This window comes from Phytophthora ramorum (assembly GCF_020800215.1).
Source record: "Phytophthora ramorum isolate Pr-102 chromosome Unknown Phyram_PR-102_s0009, whole genome shotgun sequence".
NCBI classification, from domain to species: Eukaryota; Oomycota; class Peronosporomycetes; order Peronosporales; family Peronosporaceae; genus Phytophthora; species Phytophthora ramorum.
Genome location: NW_027150655.1, coordinates 2,047,074 through 2,063,282, shown reverse-complemented (window position 1 = coordinate 2,063,282; position 16,209 = coordinate 2,047,074). Strand labels below are relative to the sequence as shown.

Here is a 16,209-nt window from a genome sequence, read left to right as displayed (position 1 = left end):
TCTAACGAACTTGAACAGCATCGACGACTTCAAGAAGAACGTTTTGGACTTGAGTCGCCCGCTACTCGCCGAATATGCGCCACATCATGTAACTGTTTATCCTGACCGGGAAACGAGTGGCGCCTTGGCGGTGGATGCCAGACTTGGGACGTATGGTGCATCAGCCGCGAAGGCGCTGGTTGTGAAAGTGCCGTCGCGACCAAGTAGGCGGCTGAAATCAGTGTGGCATCAGACGGTGACACTTGACCCTGCTGCTTCCACACTGCCGCTCGGTGAGGAAAGCCCAGTGTGGAGAATTGATCCGACTGCTATGGTTGGTTTTGGTATTTATGAGTTTTGCAGGAAGTTGTGCTTGTACTGTCGCGCTGACACTGTTAGGTTGGCCCGCTTCTTGCAAGACTAAGCAGTGCGAGGTGGTCGGACTGGGTACATTGTGGTAGCGCGTGGGTCCGGTAAATCCACGACTGCTGCTGCGTTTGCTTTGGCGCTCTCTCGCACCAGTGCATGGGTCGTCACGTGGATTCATTTCAATCGTGATGCAGTTCCGGTTTTTGTCCGCCTGGAAGGAAAACGGCGAAGCTGATAGAGCCTTACTTCAAGGTCCTGGCATTGACCATGGAAGAAGTTGGAGATACAAAGCACCACATTGTGTTTCTTGATGGCTACGTGGATGGCGAGGACGAGGATATTGACAGCAGCATAATTCGGATCTGCACTGAATGGCTCAGGCAAAAATGGGATACTCGCCGTGTCGTGGTGGTGGCTTCCATGCCATATTGCATGAAATGTGATCCAGATGAAGATGAATAGTTGAGGATTGAAGAGTTCACACTCTCGTCGTGGGCATGGGATGAATATGTTGAGGTAATTGAAAACGAAGAACTGTTTGAAGCTGTTGAACCGAGATTGGACGCTTCAGATCAAGGAAAACCTGCTGACGCTGCTCCCCTGGACACTTGGCGTCGATCGCTTCTTCAGGCGAAATACTATTTTGCTGGTGGAAGCGCTCGGTACATGTTTCGCTATACAACTGCGGAGGTTGTGTCGTCACTGAATGAAGCTGTCACTACCCTGCTCAACATCAACTCAGCTGACGAGGAGTACAGCTCGATGTTTGTGATCGATCAACTTTACAGTGATTTATCCTTGCGTGCGGGTATTATCAGCCGATATCCTGATTCGGCCCTAGCCATGTTTGCAAGTCCTGCACTTACCAAAAGGCTTGAAATGCATAGATATCACTCGGATATTGAGGCAGACGGATGGCTTTTGGAGACGTATCTCTTCTCCCGCATACGCAACGGCGGGGTGTCTCTTTCTTACGGTGACATGACGATTCTTTGGCCACTGAATGAATTCGTGATTGTTGATCCACGCCATCTACCTGAGCTGCCGACTAGTGGGTGGCTCAAGCCGCTGAAATTCGATCAAGGAGCCTATGATGCTGCATACATCGATAAGAAACGAAGACTTGTCTGCTTCGTGCAAGTGGCACAGACTCACCGCCACAAGTTCATATCGGATACTTCAGTACGCTCCTCGGTTCTCTACAAGATTTGGCATCGTTTGAGATCAAGATACTTGAAATCTTCTTTGTCGTCGAGAAGGGAGCGCTGTCCGACTTTGAGTTTGCGAACGTGACAGCTCAGGGTCTTTTGGCAGCTTTCTGCTGGGAAGAAAACTCGGAAGTGCAAAGAGCGAGGTTGGTTGGCATCGATGGAGTCGAGAGCTGGGAGGACTTTGCCTGGTGAAAAATGCTCTTTTGGTACCAACGTCGGAATTGGGTTACATCTAGATATCGAAATTGAAATCCGATACCTCATGGCTCTCCATTATTATTCGATCCGTCGTGCCCTGGGATGACGATCAAGCACCGACAACAGGTTTTAGATAATATCCTCGCAGGCTGTTAACGACACGACAAGATTAAGCTTTGGGGTGAGCATTTTGCCTTCGGTCAAACTCCAGTGCGAGAGAAACCTTGCTAATCATTCGATGATTTTTCTTAACGGTTTGTATCTCGTAGCCTTCACGCTTGACTAGTTTCTTGCTTTCGATTCGTTGGTAGTCGTGCCAGGCTTGTTGCATCGTCAAGTTCTGGTGGGTTCGTTGCAAGTCTCCAACATCACAGCCGTAATTGTAGATCAATAATTTAAGTAGCGACACCAGGCATTTTGCTGGAGGCGAGCCCCAGTAGAACCGCAATACCATTGTTTCGGAATGCATGTCGAAACGAGGGTGGTAAAAGGCTGAGAAATCAACTCTGACTTGCTGTTAGATCTCGAGCGAAATGCCTAGTTGAAGAATTTCGCGCGTACCTGAATGTCTACTGGAGTGATTACCGACAGAGCTCTGCGTTCGAGAAGTTGATTGCTACAGAAACTGCCACGAGTGACGATGGACGGGAAATGGGTCGATACGGGTGCTGTATACTTGGATCCTCAACGACATTTTATATGATAGTTGACTGGATTTTCCATAACGACGAAGAGTTTGGGTAAATGGTTGTTTTTTCCTTGATGGCTCGACGAGAGATGGCGTCGTGTAGCAAATTAGCTTCCACCTACAGACCATTTTCACGGTTGGGTCCAATCTGTTTACAAAACCCAAAGTTGATAAAGTTGTGCAGAAAGCTCAGAGTGAACATTCTTTGAGTCGATCGATGACGTTGAAGATAACGAATGAGTGGTGATTGTGGCTATTGATGAAGCCAGGCCCCTGCTACCGAAGGGTGCCCAAGGGGTCGTTTCTTCCACTTGCTTCGAGATCCGATTATTTGAGCAAACAGTAGCATCCGCAAGAAAATCACATTCTTCTGGTAGTAATTTTGCAGTCTTGGATGGCACGATCTCGTATGCGAATAACAAGAATAACGACCAGTTGAGCAGCTACTTCCCAGACCCAGTCCAAGGGCTGGGTGCAGGTATGCTGTAAAATTCTTCACTGTCGTTCATAAGCTAAAATAATATGTTGTTGGTCGAGACGCTTGGCACGGAAATATTGATGCGGTAACTGCTCGCATTGGGTTAGTTAAAACTGTACGCGGTGAACTAAACACGAGCAAAGCGCCACGGTGCGAGTGGCATTAAATTGCAGTTTGTGAGAGCGCAAGCGTTCATGAGCGCACTGATTTGAAGTCGAAGAGGCAAAGTAGACCTAATACGGACTTTGAAAATGGTTTAAAGTGGCAAAGTACCAGGGAGCTGGTTGAAGCCGCAGAAATAAACCAAGGGAGAGATACGATACCATCCACAGTACTGGATAGCACCAAATTGTTGAAAAACGCAAGCCTCTCTCTCTCTTTGTAGTTGCTATCACTTTTAGCATTTCCGCCATTTCCACTCTGAGTAGCCTTCATCTTTACGCTATAATTCTGGCGATTGTTGCGGCGGTGGATGGATCCCGGGGGTAGCAGCTCTCTTGACAAACCCACTCAACAGCAGCAATTGTAGCTTGGAACCTGGACCGCGTAGGGGTAGGTCTTAGTTCCTACAAAAACCTTAACCGCGGTCCGAACCGATCGCGAACCGCTGGGCTTCCCCCATTTTGCTTGCATTTGAGTGGCCGATAGTGCGCTGGGGTGCTACATACAAAGATCAAGTGAGGCACTTGGTTGGTCCCAAACCTCTGCGACGTCGGTCAGTGGGCATTCATTTTGCGAGAGGAAAGGTGCGTTGGGCTTGTTGAACGTCCGTCGTCTACAGGGCCCCGCCGCTTCTCCGCTCCACTGCTGCGTGTGCCTGAGTGCCTTAGCTACCGATCGGTGCCAGTTGCGGGCATCAATCCGCTCTGTGGGCGGAGAAATTGCGCGACCAAGTCATACAGGGCTCTAGGCGACGGATAAAGCGGCGAATTAGGCGATGAACTACGGGGCTGACGCGACGTTTGCTGGTTATTGCAGGGAATCATGCAGATCTTTGTGAAGACCCTGACGGGCAAGACCATCACGCTGGACGTAGAGCCGTCCGACAGCATTGACAATGTCAAGCAGAAAATCCAGGACAAGGAAGGCATTCCGCCTGACCAGCAGCGCCTGATCTTCGCCGGCAAGCAGCTCGAGGACGGCCGCACGCTCTCGGACTACAACATCCAGAAGGGTGCGTTGCAAAAGACGCAGAATGAGTGGAATTATCTTAAAATTTTCCACTTGCTGACGCTAATATTTGTGGTTTCTTGCTTCAGAGTCGACGCTGCACCTGGTGCTGCGCCTGCGTGGTGGTGCCATTGAGCCCACGCTCGCTGCCCTGGCCAAGAAGACAAACTGCGAGAAGCAGATCTGCCGCATCTGCTACGCGCGTCTCCCGCCCCGTGCCACCAACTGCCGCAAGAAAAAATGCGGCCACAGCAACCAGCTGCGCATCAAGAAGAAGCTCAAGTAAATTACTCGCTCTCTTTGGCGTTCCCTCTTCGCGGTCGGAAGTGGCACACCCCCAAAAAGAATGCACGACGCTGTTTGTGCTTGGCTTTCGACGATTAGGCTGCTGGTGTCTGTGAAGTGTCTTTACTGACCTGGTGCGGTGAACGACGACCCGCAGCTGAGAAAATCAATACACAACTGTCGTTGCGTTCGGCCCCTCTCCAACCTTTTGGTACCGACTCCATCGTCTTGTATTCTGAGCTGTTGTCTTCGTGTGTGCACAGGACATTAGAGCGCGAATGGCTCTATCTGGTTGGGCTGTCAAGCGCATTTTATTAGCACAAAAGCCTACCTTGCAATAAGAGGTGTGCTGAGAATGTTGTTGTCTCGGCTATCGAGTCACCGACGGCATGGTCCTGTTATCAATTCAACGTTTAGCTGTTCCATGACGTGTAAGGAAGTTCAGAGCGAGACATCTAATGTTTGGCAAGCTGTGCATCTAGCCAGCAATGCCAACTTTCCTGACAAACATGGCATAAAAAGAAAATGGATAGTGGAAAACTCTCCAGGATGCTATCATGTTGAACCTCCATTCTACACTAATAACTCAGTTGTGAGCCTCCCTCCACCAGCTACAGCTTGGGTTGCTAGACACAACTTAGTTGCCCACGGCCCAGACGCGGACAATGCCGTCCGTGTAGCCCGAGAAGAGCACCGAACCGTCGGCCGACCAGGCCAGCGAGATGCAGTGCGGGGGCTGGGCGTACTTGCCCTTGGGCTCCTCGATCTCGGGCTGCAGGTCGTGCACCACGATCTTGGACTCGAGGTCCCAGATCTTAATGCCCGACGTGGTGGCCGCGCACAGCCAGTAGCGGTTGGGCGAGAAGATGAGCGCGTGGATGATGTCACCCGCGACCAGCGAGTAGAGGCGCTTGCCCTCGTTGAGGTCCCAGAGGTTGGCCGTGCCGTCCTTGCCGCCCGAGGCGCAGATGGATCCATCGGGGGACACGGTGACCGTGTTGAGGTAACCCTCGTGGCCGAACAGGTTGGTGCGCAGCTTGCAGTTGGAAAGGTTCCAGATCTTAACCACCTTGTCCCAGCCGCACGACACGATGAGCGGGTTGGCCGTCGAGGGAGAGAAGCGCACGCACGAGACCCACTCGGTGTGGCCGTCCTCCGTGATCGTGTACTTGCACTCACCCAGGGTGTTCCAGAGCTTGACCGTCTTGTCGCGCGAGCCCGAGACGATCTGGCGGTTGTCGGCGCTGAAGGCCACGGACAGAACGTCCTTGGTGTGCCCCACAAAGCGGCGCGTCGTGATGCCCGTGTTCAGGTCCCACAGACGCAGGGTGCCGTCCCACGAACCGGACAGGGCGAACTGGCCGTCCGACGAGATCACCACGTCCTCCACGTAGTGCGAGTGGCCCTGCAGGCGACGACGGGCGAAGCCGTACTCCTCGCCGTCGTTGGACAGCTGCCACACGAGCAGCGACTTGTCGCGCGAGGCCGTCAGCAGGAGGTTGGGGTTCTCGCGGGTCGTGGCGATGGCCGTCACGGCCTTGCCGTTGTGGCCGTCAAGCTCGGCGCGGGGGTAGATGCTGGTCTCGGCCATGGTGGAAAGGAGGAGAGAGATTCCAAAAGTGCGTAACACGCGGTGGTGGGGAGCTACGATAAGGCCGTTGACCACCAGTCAACGAGGGGAGCGACAGGATTGGACGAAAACGGAGCGAGTTGTGACGAATCGCGAGAGGACAACATGATCAGATTGCGCAGGAGAACTGCAACATCACATTTACCTTGTCAAGTTAGTATGTTTTGTATCGTAGGCTTACAATATTCTTATATAAACTGGTATGTAAATCGTTTAACCTGTAATATTTGATCAATATAGACAGCTTATTTTTGGGGCCCATGTGCAATCCGATCGAGGGTATATACAGTAGCATGGAGCTGACCCATTACGATCTCACTAATGTTATTAATGTTATACTGTGCAGGTTGCTTCAGTGTCCTCAAGTTCCGTATCAAAGCTTACCTAGCGTTGAGCCACGAACAAATGTTCAACGCGCCGCGTGGCCAGAAGACCGAGCTGCGAATGCAGCTGCTGGAGAAGGTAGCTGAGCATTGCATGCCGTGCATGGATATCCACCTGGTGAACAAGATGGCTGGACATTGCACGCATGCTGTAGCAGCAGCGATCCGCAGTGAGCCCATGCAGTACGGGACCTAGGGTGTTTTTTTTCTTTACACTAAATTCACATTGGATTGAAATATGATTTTTTTCTCCAAAAATCAAAACGTCAAAAGTTGGTGCTGAAACGATTTTGCTTTACACTGCTGTGAATTTGGACGGGCAAAGGTGTAGTCTGCCCAGTCGATCGCGAGATATAAGGTCTTAAAGTTTGTGTATCACTTCATCTCGCCAGCACTATATCACTTGCTTTCTTCGTAGACAGATTGTCGAGGTGAAACTCGTCTTCATTCACTGACAGGTCTATGAAATCGGTCAGCATGTCGGTTTTGATGGGTTTCCTTCTTGTTAAGATCTTACCAAGTTCAGCATCTGCCAGGCGTCTTAATACGATATCCGGAACCACCACCAGCACGTGCACAGGCCCATTTCCAGCAACAGCGTCTTCCTCACCCACCTCGCCAAGTTTACTCTTAGCCAGCCCAACAGCTCGTAACATAGCGTCCGAAAAACTCAGAACCCTCTGGCACCGTCTAGCGCCTCAAGCTGCGTTAGCCACGTCCTGACAACTTTATTCGCCAGGGAGAGCTTCAGGTTCTTCGTGTCACAGGTGATCGCCGCTGGGTCCTCTTCTTGATCGTCATCTTCAACTTGAACACGATCTCGGCATCGCCAACCTCGGTGAACGCTTCACCAGCAATCTCGCCATGAGTACGGGCCGAGTCATAGCAGCTTCAGATCACTCCGACTGCGGACAAGAGCCTCCGTCTGACTGTGGACAGGGGCATTGTCCAGCACATGACAATGTTCTTGCCCTCAAAGTACGTCTCGTAGACATCGTGCTGCTTGACGGTTTCGTAAATGGAGTCTACAAATTCAGCATTGATATCCATCTTGGTGCTCCCGCGTACCTTGGCATAGTGCACGAGACCCATCTCAGGAGAGACCGCACACTATAGCTGTAGATTTGCAATCTTAGAGGGAGGGAGCTTGACGACCGCTCGACCGATGAGAGCGCCCTTGCGATCGTTTACAATAGAGATTGTAATTGGTCTCATCGTAATATACAATGAAAGCTTCTTCACGTTCGTGTTTAGCAGCGCTTCACCGAACATCCTCGGCTTCTCAATGTTTGCCGCATTGTTGCATGTTTCGGGCTCGACTCTAACCTATTCAAAGCAGCAGAGAAAATAAGTTCAGTACTATCAAAAACAGTATAACTTCAATAAAACTTACCTGCTTAACCGTGTAAAGCTAGTCGCACAGCTTCTTGCTGGTTAGGGACGTGCTGACGAGTATGCCGAAGTCGTAGTGCAACATGTCCCGCATTTGAGCAAGTGTATACTAGCAGTTGTCTTCCAGATACTCCACGAGCACGTCCTCCATTTCCGGTGTGCACTTGGTGCTCGCGCCCCACCCTTCTTCTTCAGCTCAGATGTCCCTCGATCGACAATGTTGCTCCCGTAGTGGGAGGGATGTCGTTGCAGTCGGCTACAAACATCCAGTCTCTGCCGTCTAGATATGCATCCAGCACGCGAGCTCGCGCTGCAAGTGTGTATTTTGGTTCTTTCGGCGTGGTACCGACGGAGGATGTTTGCCACTAACCACCAGTTTGCCCTTCACTAAATCTACATTGGTCTGAATCCTATTTTTCTGAAATCTCTCTCTACTTTTATGGGTTACTTTAGCTACTTCACACCATTTTGCCTTACACTACTGCGAACTTGGACATGCAAAGGTGTAGTAGAAGCTTGGAATCATCGCAAAGCTCAGCGTCTTCTGTTTTAAGTGAACTAATGAATTCTTCTCTGAGTTAAGGTTCAAGATCAATACACTTACCGTATCGCAAGTGTCATATCCAGCAGCCAAATTCACGGATACTTGCCTGCATGATTATCCTGTCATATATGATAATAACATTTGCAACGGATTTGAGGAATAGTCAGACATCAAATGGGACAGATCTTCCGGACAAAAGGCCAAGGCGAAGTAGGTCTAATGGCATCACTAAATTCAGGAAGGGGGGGGGGGGGGGGTCCAGCGAAGTCCTACAAGATAATGCTCGAGTCATGCGCATGTGACCACCCGCGTGGGTAGGGAGACATCAAATGCTCAACAAGGTTGGTATCAAACTAAACGTCGGCGTATTCAATGCTGTTAGCAACAGTCTTGGTCCTCCGTCACTTCACCCACCTTCTTATTTAGCAGTCCCAGGTTGTCTAAGCGTTCGACGACGTGGTCAATCTACAGCAAGGCTTGTGTCTTCCCTTGCCCATTGCGTAGTGAGATCGAGATAACAAAGTCTGAAGGAGCTTGCATTTCAGTCCAATTAAAGTGTCCCGGTTTGCTGTCCACTAATTTGGTGTCGGATATGACATTTGCTCTATTCTTATTGGATAATTTGACGTGTTGGATACAACAAGTTGCTGGATATGACATTTGCGATACGGTAAGCGAAAAGCTTGTGTACTCGAAACAAGCTTTGCTGAGACAAACCGATGGATTCTATGTACAAACAGCTGCTAATTGATGACTTTCAACAGTAATTGTAATGGGTCTGCTTAGACCCACTACTTAAGCTTACACGTGTGCGCACGTGTAGGAGGAAGCGTAGGAGTAATTTACTTAAGTTTAGTATACTTGTATCCGCAAGTATACTGAAACCTAGATAAAGGAACCAAACGGAAGCTTTGGTGGTAAATGAGAACTGTATTGATTGTAAATGGGGTTTCCTCCTAAAACTGATATTTCTAATGAGAGGTTCTGCCATTGGATGGCTGGCAGAACCCCTATCTATTGAATGACTCTCATTGGTAGAAAGGTGTTACTTTCTACCAGTCATATGCCTTTTGCTATGAATGTGGACCACCCTGTGGTGGTCACCTGAATGTGTGCCTTAGTGCATGTTGCACTAAGGTAGGAGGTGAACCGAATGTGTAGCCCCGCTACACCATCCCCCCGTTAGGATTTGACGTGCCGGTCTCGACACGTCAATCCGTATTTTCTTCGGGAGAACACGTGCTCATTCCCAATGAGCACGCCAACGACGTCTTCGTCCAAGACGCCGGCCGCTTCGGCAACAGCAAGTGCTGTCGTCGCCTCCAAGGCGACGACGGCCGCTGCCTCAGCCACGACCGCTACTGGCATCGCCTCGACGGCGATGCCGACAAGCGCGGCAACAGAGAGTCGCCTCTCTGTTGCTGGATACCACTCGAGATGGCATGAGAAACATGCCATCCGAAACAAGACAGGCAAGATCATTGCTGTCGAAACCGGAGTGGGTATCTACTCTCCGGGTGGAGAGGGAGTTCCCCTCGACTACGGAAGCGAAGTCGAGGAGGGGGAACTCGAAGGAGACAAGGACATCTTGTCTCCGGGCCACACTGACCCCAATGTGGGTCTGCGTCGTCCACGCGAGGACGACCCGAACGCTTCGAGCTCGAAGCGTTCGCGCAGCGGCAGTGGAACACCGCTCGCTGCCGCTGGAGCCTTGACGACTCCGCGGGATGGAGATGACTCTGCTCCATCCGCTGTTGTTGCGGCCTCGCGCACTGAACCAGTGTGCGAGCCGTGGATGCCGTCTCAATCTGAGATCGGCAGCCGATTCGGTGCGACCGCGCCACCGAATCTGTACGCGCTGTACTCGTGCAACGCCATCGTTGACGATGACGTCGCGAAGCGAGTACACTTTGATCCGTTAACGAATCAAAGGCGCGACTACTACATCGGGCTCTTCCATGAGCTCCGATGGTTTGCGAGCAAGAAGACTTCTCGCAGAAGCAAAGTGCCCGAGTGGCAGGCACTTTGTCAAAGTTGGAGTGCCTTTGTTGAAAACTTCAACAAGAACCCCGCTGGCTATCGCGACCGGATTAGCCAGGCGCGGGAGCGCTACGAGAAATTCTCGAAGCGTGGTAAACTTGAACGACTGCACCATGGTGCAGTCGGTATTGGACTTCCTTGTGCAGTGCCTTATGACACTGCTTGTGAGTACTGCTACCCCGGAGCAGTACGCATCACCGAGCGGGACGTCAACGGGTACACGTCCATGTGTGTACCTGACGACCTCAAGACCCTGCGCGCCAGTTTTCAGGCGCAGGCGTCTTCTAGTGCTGCGGATAATCGCAGCACTTATCCGAGTGCTGTAGGCGACTACAGCGCTCGCCCAAGTTTTACGCCCTTCGGCGGAAGTGGCGGTGGCGGCCTTCGTACGCCGTCACCATTTCCGGAATGTCCTCCATCAGGACATTCCGTGATTCCCACGTATCGTGTTGGGGAGGAAATCCTCTCCAACGAATACGAAAATGAACCGGACCTCGGGTCTGGTTCCGATGACCAACAATTCGCTGGACGATCCAGCGAGTTGCCCCGCGTGCGTCTCGCAACGGGGGTGGGGGGGGGCGGGTAGACGCCCCGGGTTTGGTCAACCAAACTTTGAGTCTCGCTTGGAGGCTGTTGAGCGTCTCCAAGCGTCGCAGTTCGCTGCTCTGCGTCAGGAGCTGAGCTTGTTAAAGGCTCAGCTCGCGGAGGTTGCGCAGACGACCTCGAACGTAAAGGTCGAGGTCGGGACGAGACTCTCTGGCGTCTCGAAGCGCGTCGCCGCGCTCGAGAGCGCTTTGGCGAGTCACCAGACGTAGGTGACTCGTGCTGCACGTACGGCTTCAGTCGCCCAACGTAAAACGTTGGGTGCAGGCGCATGCTGGACGGTATGTCCAGTGTGTACGCGTTGCCATGCTTCGCCAACACGGTGAATGGCCCAATGAAGCGCGGAGCAAGCTTGCTTGCTCCGAAATCGGAAACTGCATGTTTAGCTAGGTTCTGCGTAGCTAACAGAACTAATGAACCAACTTTGAATTCATTTGTGTTTCCCCTGCCGGTGTTATCGGCATTCAGCTTCTGTCGATCGACAGAAGCTGCTATCGCGTCCTGGACAAACCGAATTACGGCTTGTCGGCGCTGGACAAAGTCCATTGCATCCGAGCTGAACCCCTGGTTCAGTTCGTGCTCCTTGTTCGCAGCAGGCCCGGCCTGCGCGTGATGTTCGTTGTCGTTTAAAGTGTCTACGCCCGTCGTAGACACTGTCTTGTCGTCGCCATGACTGCGCGCAGTACGTGCGCGAGTCGTCACAGCTGATACATTGCTTGTATCAGCGTGCTTATCCGGTTGTTTTGAATTAACCGGATATCCTCCCCCACTTAAGGAAGGAGCTACCGCACCGAGTACGCTCGGTACGCGTGGGTGCCTCATGGCATTCACGTAGAACGGTGTGTGTCCTGTCGAGACATGCACCGAGTTGTTGATGGCGAACTCCGCCATCGGCAAGCAGTCGCTCCATTGATGGAACGAGTGCGCGTAGCTCTTCATGGTGTCAACCAGCACGCGGTTGACACGCTCTGTTTGTCCGTCGGTCTGCGGATGATCCGCAGTCGACATGGACAACTGCGTCCCAAGAAGTGTAAACACTTCTTGCCAGAATCGCGCTGTAAAGCGCGGATCCCGATCCGACACGATGTCGAGTGGCATACCATGGTGTCTAAACACCATGTCGACAAACAGACATGCCGTCTGTTTGGCTGTCACCTCGGCTGGTACTGCAGCAAGATGCACCATCTTGCTGAAGCGGTCAACAAAGACCACAATACCAGTCCTCCGCTTGTTGTCTTGCGGAAGACCAAAAACAAAGTCCATTGAAATGGACTGCCAGCACTCCGACGGGGTCGGTAGTGATTGAAGCGGAGCCTGCGAGTTGGGCGCAGGCTTCACGCGCTGGCATACCTCGCAAGCACGAACGTACTTGCGTACCCACTTGTACTGGTGACTCCAATAGAAGTCACGCGTGAGAAGCAAATATGTCTTCTCACGGCCAGGATGTCCCGATGTCGGGGCATCGTGGTACTCATACGTGATCTTGAGCTTCAGCTCATGATCATCTGGCACGACAATGCGATCTGCGTTGTCGTCGACTGCGCTGTAAAGCAGCAGACCATTGTGTACACGATAACGGTGTACACGGGCACGAAGGTGTTTGGCCAGCTTCTGACGAGACTTGTCAGAAGGTGTGGAGAAGTACTCCAACAATTGCTTCGCATCCGCATCATGTGCGTATGCGGCCTTCACTTCGTCCAGCAAGGACGACGAGGGTGTAGTCGTCCTGACGACGCCAACTGCGTTGGCGTCGGCCTCTTGCACCGCATAATCTGGTCGACGCGAAAGCGCGTCGGCCACGACATTCAACCTTCCAGGTTTGTACTCAACCTGGAAGTTGTATTCAGCAAAGAATGACAGCCACCGTGCCATTCTTTGTGATATGTGCGGCGACTTGATCGCCGTACGCAACGATGCGTGGTCGGTGTAGACCACGAATGGTCTACTCCCAAGTAGATACACTCGAAACTTTGCGAGTGCATACTTCATGGCAAGGAGTTCCTTGTCATGTACCGGGTAATTGCGCTCAGCTGGCTTCAGCTGACGCGATTGGTAGTAAACCACACGATCACGACCTTCGTGATCGAGTTGCATCAGTGCGCATCCGATCGCGAAATCGGATGCATCGCACACAACGTGGAATGGGCGATCTTGGTCGGCCACCGCCAAGATCGGCGCCTCAGTCAAGCCCTGCTTGACTGCTTCGAAGGCCTGCTGACAATCAGCAGTCCATTCCCATGCAGCCTCTTTCTTTAAGAGCTGCGACAGCGGGCGAATCTTGCCCGCGTAGTTGCTCACGTACTTGCACAAGTACGTGGCGAGTCCAAGGAACTGCCGCAGTTCCTTTACGTTTGAAGGCGTAGGCCATTCATTGATCACTCTGACCTTTCCTGGGTCAGGGCGTACGCCGTTCTTCCCCACGAGACACCCAAGTACGGGTATCTCGGTCGCCCCGAAGATACACTTCTTCAGGTTCGCGTAGAGCTTGTGCTTTCGCATGAGCTCAAGCAACTTGCGGAGATGCTCTGTATGCATCTCCACATCCGATCTCCCATTCACAGCCCGGCTACGTCGTCGAAATAGCTCGGTGCGAAGTCGCGCACCGAGCGCAACAAGTGCGTGACGCACCTGTTGAACGTCGCTGGGGCGTTCTTCAGCCCCTGCGGCATCACGAGCCACTCCCAGAGCATGCCGCTCGGAGTGCTTACCGCCGTGAGAGGGATATCACTCTCACGCATGAGGATCTGATAGAACCCGTCTCTCAGATCCAGAGTACTGAAGATAGTACTCGAGGTCATCGAATCGATGATCACATCTTTTCGAGGTATCGGCGTCTGCGCCGGTACCGTCGCATCGTTCAGCTTGTTGTATGCATGAACGATGCGCCACCCGCCCTGTGGTTTCTTCACACAGAACGTAGGTGCGCTGTGCGGGGACTTCGATTCCCGCACTTGTCCTGCATTGCGACGACTTTCAAAGAAGTCGTCGATTGCCTTGACTTGCTCACGCGGCAGTGGCCACTGTCGCGTGACGCAGTACTCCGTTCCCGGCACGAGATCTATCTCGTGCTGAACACCCTTGTCCTGCGGTAACTCCGCAGGAATGTCGTCCGGGAGTACATCCTTGTACTCACGCAAGACCTTGTAAAAGGGGCTCGCCTTGAGCGAGTCCCAGCCTTGCTCGTCGAAGCGTTCCTTCTTCGACTTCGCGCTGAGGGCGTCCGCGCCCTCAGAGATGAGCTGATTCAGCTCTTCTGCTTCACACGTCATCCTCTCGACGTCCGAGAGGATGCAGATCTGCTCGATGCGTCCATCGTGCAGTTCGCGAGCGAAACGCTTCCAGCTTGTGACTGGGAGCGACATCAACTCCGACGCTAACGTCGGAGGATTATTCAGCCTCATCTTCTTGTATTGGAGACCAATACTCGTACGCGTCAAGACATTCAATGTCTCGACGGTCGTCTCCAACTCCTGTGTCTGCCCGGCAGACACTGCTTGTAGCGTCTCGGTCCCTGACCGAGACTTGCGCAGCTTTTCTCGCTTGCGCCGTTCACTTCTCGTGCGGAGCCCGGCTCCGCGAGTTTCTTCTTGTCCAGGCCCGGCCGTGGACAGTTGTTCCTTGTATTCGCCGGCGGGTTCTACCCGCGGGCGCACGCGTTCAAGCCCGGCTTGATCGCGCATTGCTTCGTCGTGCAGCCCGGCTGCACGCGAGCTCGCAAGCATTTCCGGTGCGGGACGTTTGCAACCGTCCGCACTGCTTGTAGCGTCGGCTCCCAGAGCCGACGCGTCTTCTTTACCTCTACGCCTAACGGCGGAGTGTCTTTCGACCAATTGTGTGTCGACATTAGCTGTCGACACTACCGCGTCGCCCCGGACGCTTCGAGACCCTCTCGAATCGGATTGAACCAGGCCCTGCTGATTCGTTTCACATCTTCTTCCAACGACTCTCGCAGTCGTTGGCGTTCGCTTCGGGTGACCGGAGACAGCCGCATTCCGCGCTGTCTCTGATGGAGGGCCGCATGCACCACGCGGTGCATGTGCTGCGCCGACAGGGCCATCGCTCTCTGTCGCGCTGCTGCTGCTCCCGAAGCGCACGATCGTGCGCTTCGTCCAGTCGATCACCGGATCATGCCGTGCAAGCCACGGCATGCCCAACACCATATCGAACTTATCGTCCAGTTCCAGGACGATAAGCTCGTCGACGAACTCCTTCTCTTGATAAGAGAAGCGTACGCGTACTATACGCTTCTCGGTTCTAACAACGACACCCGTTGCTAGCCTCACTTCCAATAGACTTCGAGGTGTTTCCACTTCCTCGAAGTCAAGCCTTGGAAGGCTCTGCAGTCGAACAAAGTTGTTCGACGCTCCACAGTCCACTAGAGCACGAAGAGACTTCTCTCTCTTCGAGCTTACCTTCAGGATGACAAGGTTCGGCTTGTCATCTTGCTTCTTGCAGTGAGATTGACTCTCACTGGGGGCAGCGATCTTCATTGCAGCGTGTCCGATGTCGACACGCTCGATCGCATCACCAGCAGGGCGCCCCGCGCCTGCTGGTCCCTTTAGTTTTTTGATTGCCCGTGACGATACCCAGTATCGCCACGACGGCTCCTCGCCGCGTGCACAGGTGCTGTGCACTCGCGGGCGTAGTGACCGATGTTTCCGCAGCGGAAACAACGCACATTCGTTGATCCACGACGCTGCTGGGAACCAGCAGCTGTCGCACTCGAGAGGTCCATTGGTTCGGGACCTCCCGACGGCCTTGCCACCGGTCGTGGCATTAGCCGTGGGGCGTTCACATGCAGTTTAGCCTGCCGCAGGCTAAACTCTTCTTGCATTGCAAGCGCAATTGCAGCCTCGAGAGTATTTGGATACTCTCGGAAGAGATAGGTCTTCACAGGCCCATCTCTAAGGCCCTTCATGAACGTGACGACCTTTGTCGCCTCGTCAATCGGGTTGGTCACGATGTTCGAGACCAAGTACCGTGCCCTTTGGGCGTAAGCATGCACGTCATGCTTGCCCTGTTGCAGATCGAGGAACTCCGCCCTCGATCGGAACTCGTTTTGCGGGGGCTCAAACGCTAGTTTGAGCTCCTCCTTGAACTCTTCGTACGTGCTAAAGCACGTAGGATCTGTGAGTCGGCGTCCGTACGCCCAACTCCTCGCTCGTCCGCCAAGACATGACATGGCGAACGCAACCTTCGACAACGGGTCGACGATACGTCGAGCCGTAATGGCAGTGTC

General features: G+C 52.9%; 2 protein-coding genes across 2 annotated transcripts; one reads left to right on the top strand and one right to left on the bottom strand.

Annotated features, from left to right (window-relative positions):
• Positions 1-2,681: 2,681 nt before the first annotated feature.
• KRP23_10356 (Ubiquitin-60S ribosomal protein L40) lies at positions 2,682-4,379 on the top strand (the record flags this gene model as incomplete). The annotated part of the gene is made up of 4 exons (XM_067880795.1): positions 2,682-2,688; positions 3,644-3,669; positions 3,902-4,097; positions 4,183-4,379. 4 exons carry the CDS (start codon positions 2,682-2,684, stop codon positions 4,377-4,379), a joined length of 426 nt encoding a protein of 141 aa, XP_067742187.1.
• Positions 4,380-5,015: 636 nt separating this feature from the next.
• KRP23_10355 (Guanine nucleotide-binding protein subunit beta-like protein) lies at positions 5,016-5,969 on the bottom strand (the record flags this gene model as incomplete). Its single annotated transcript, XM_067880794.1, has 1 exon — positions 5,016-5,969. The coding sequence occupies one exon, from the start codon at positions 5,967-5,969 to the stop codon at positions 5,016-5,018; it is 954 nt and encodes a 317-aa protein (XP_067742186.1).
• Positions 5,970-16,209: the final 10,240 nt, after the last annotated feature.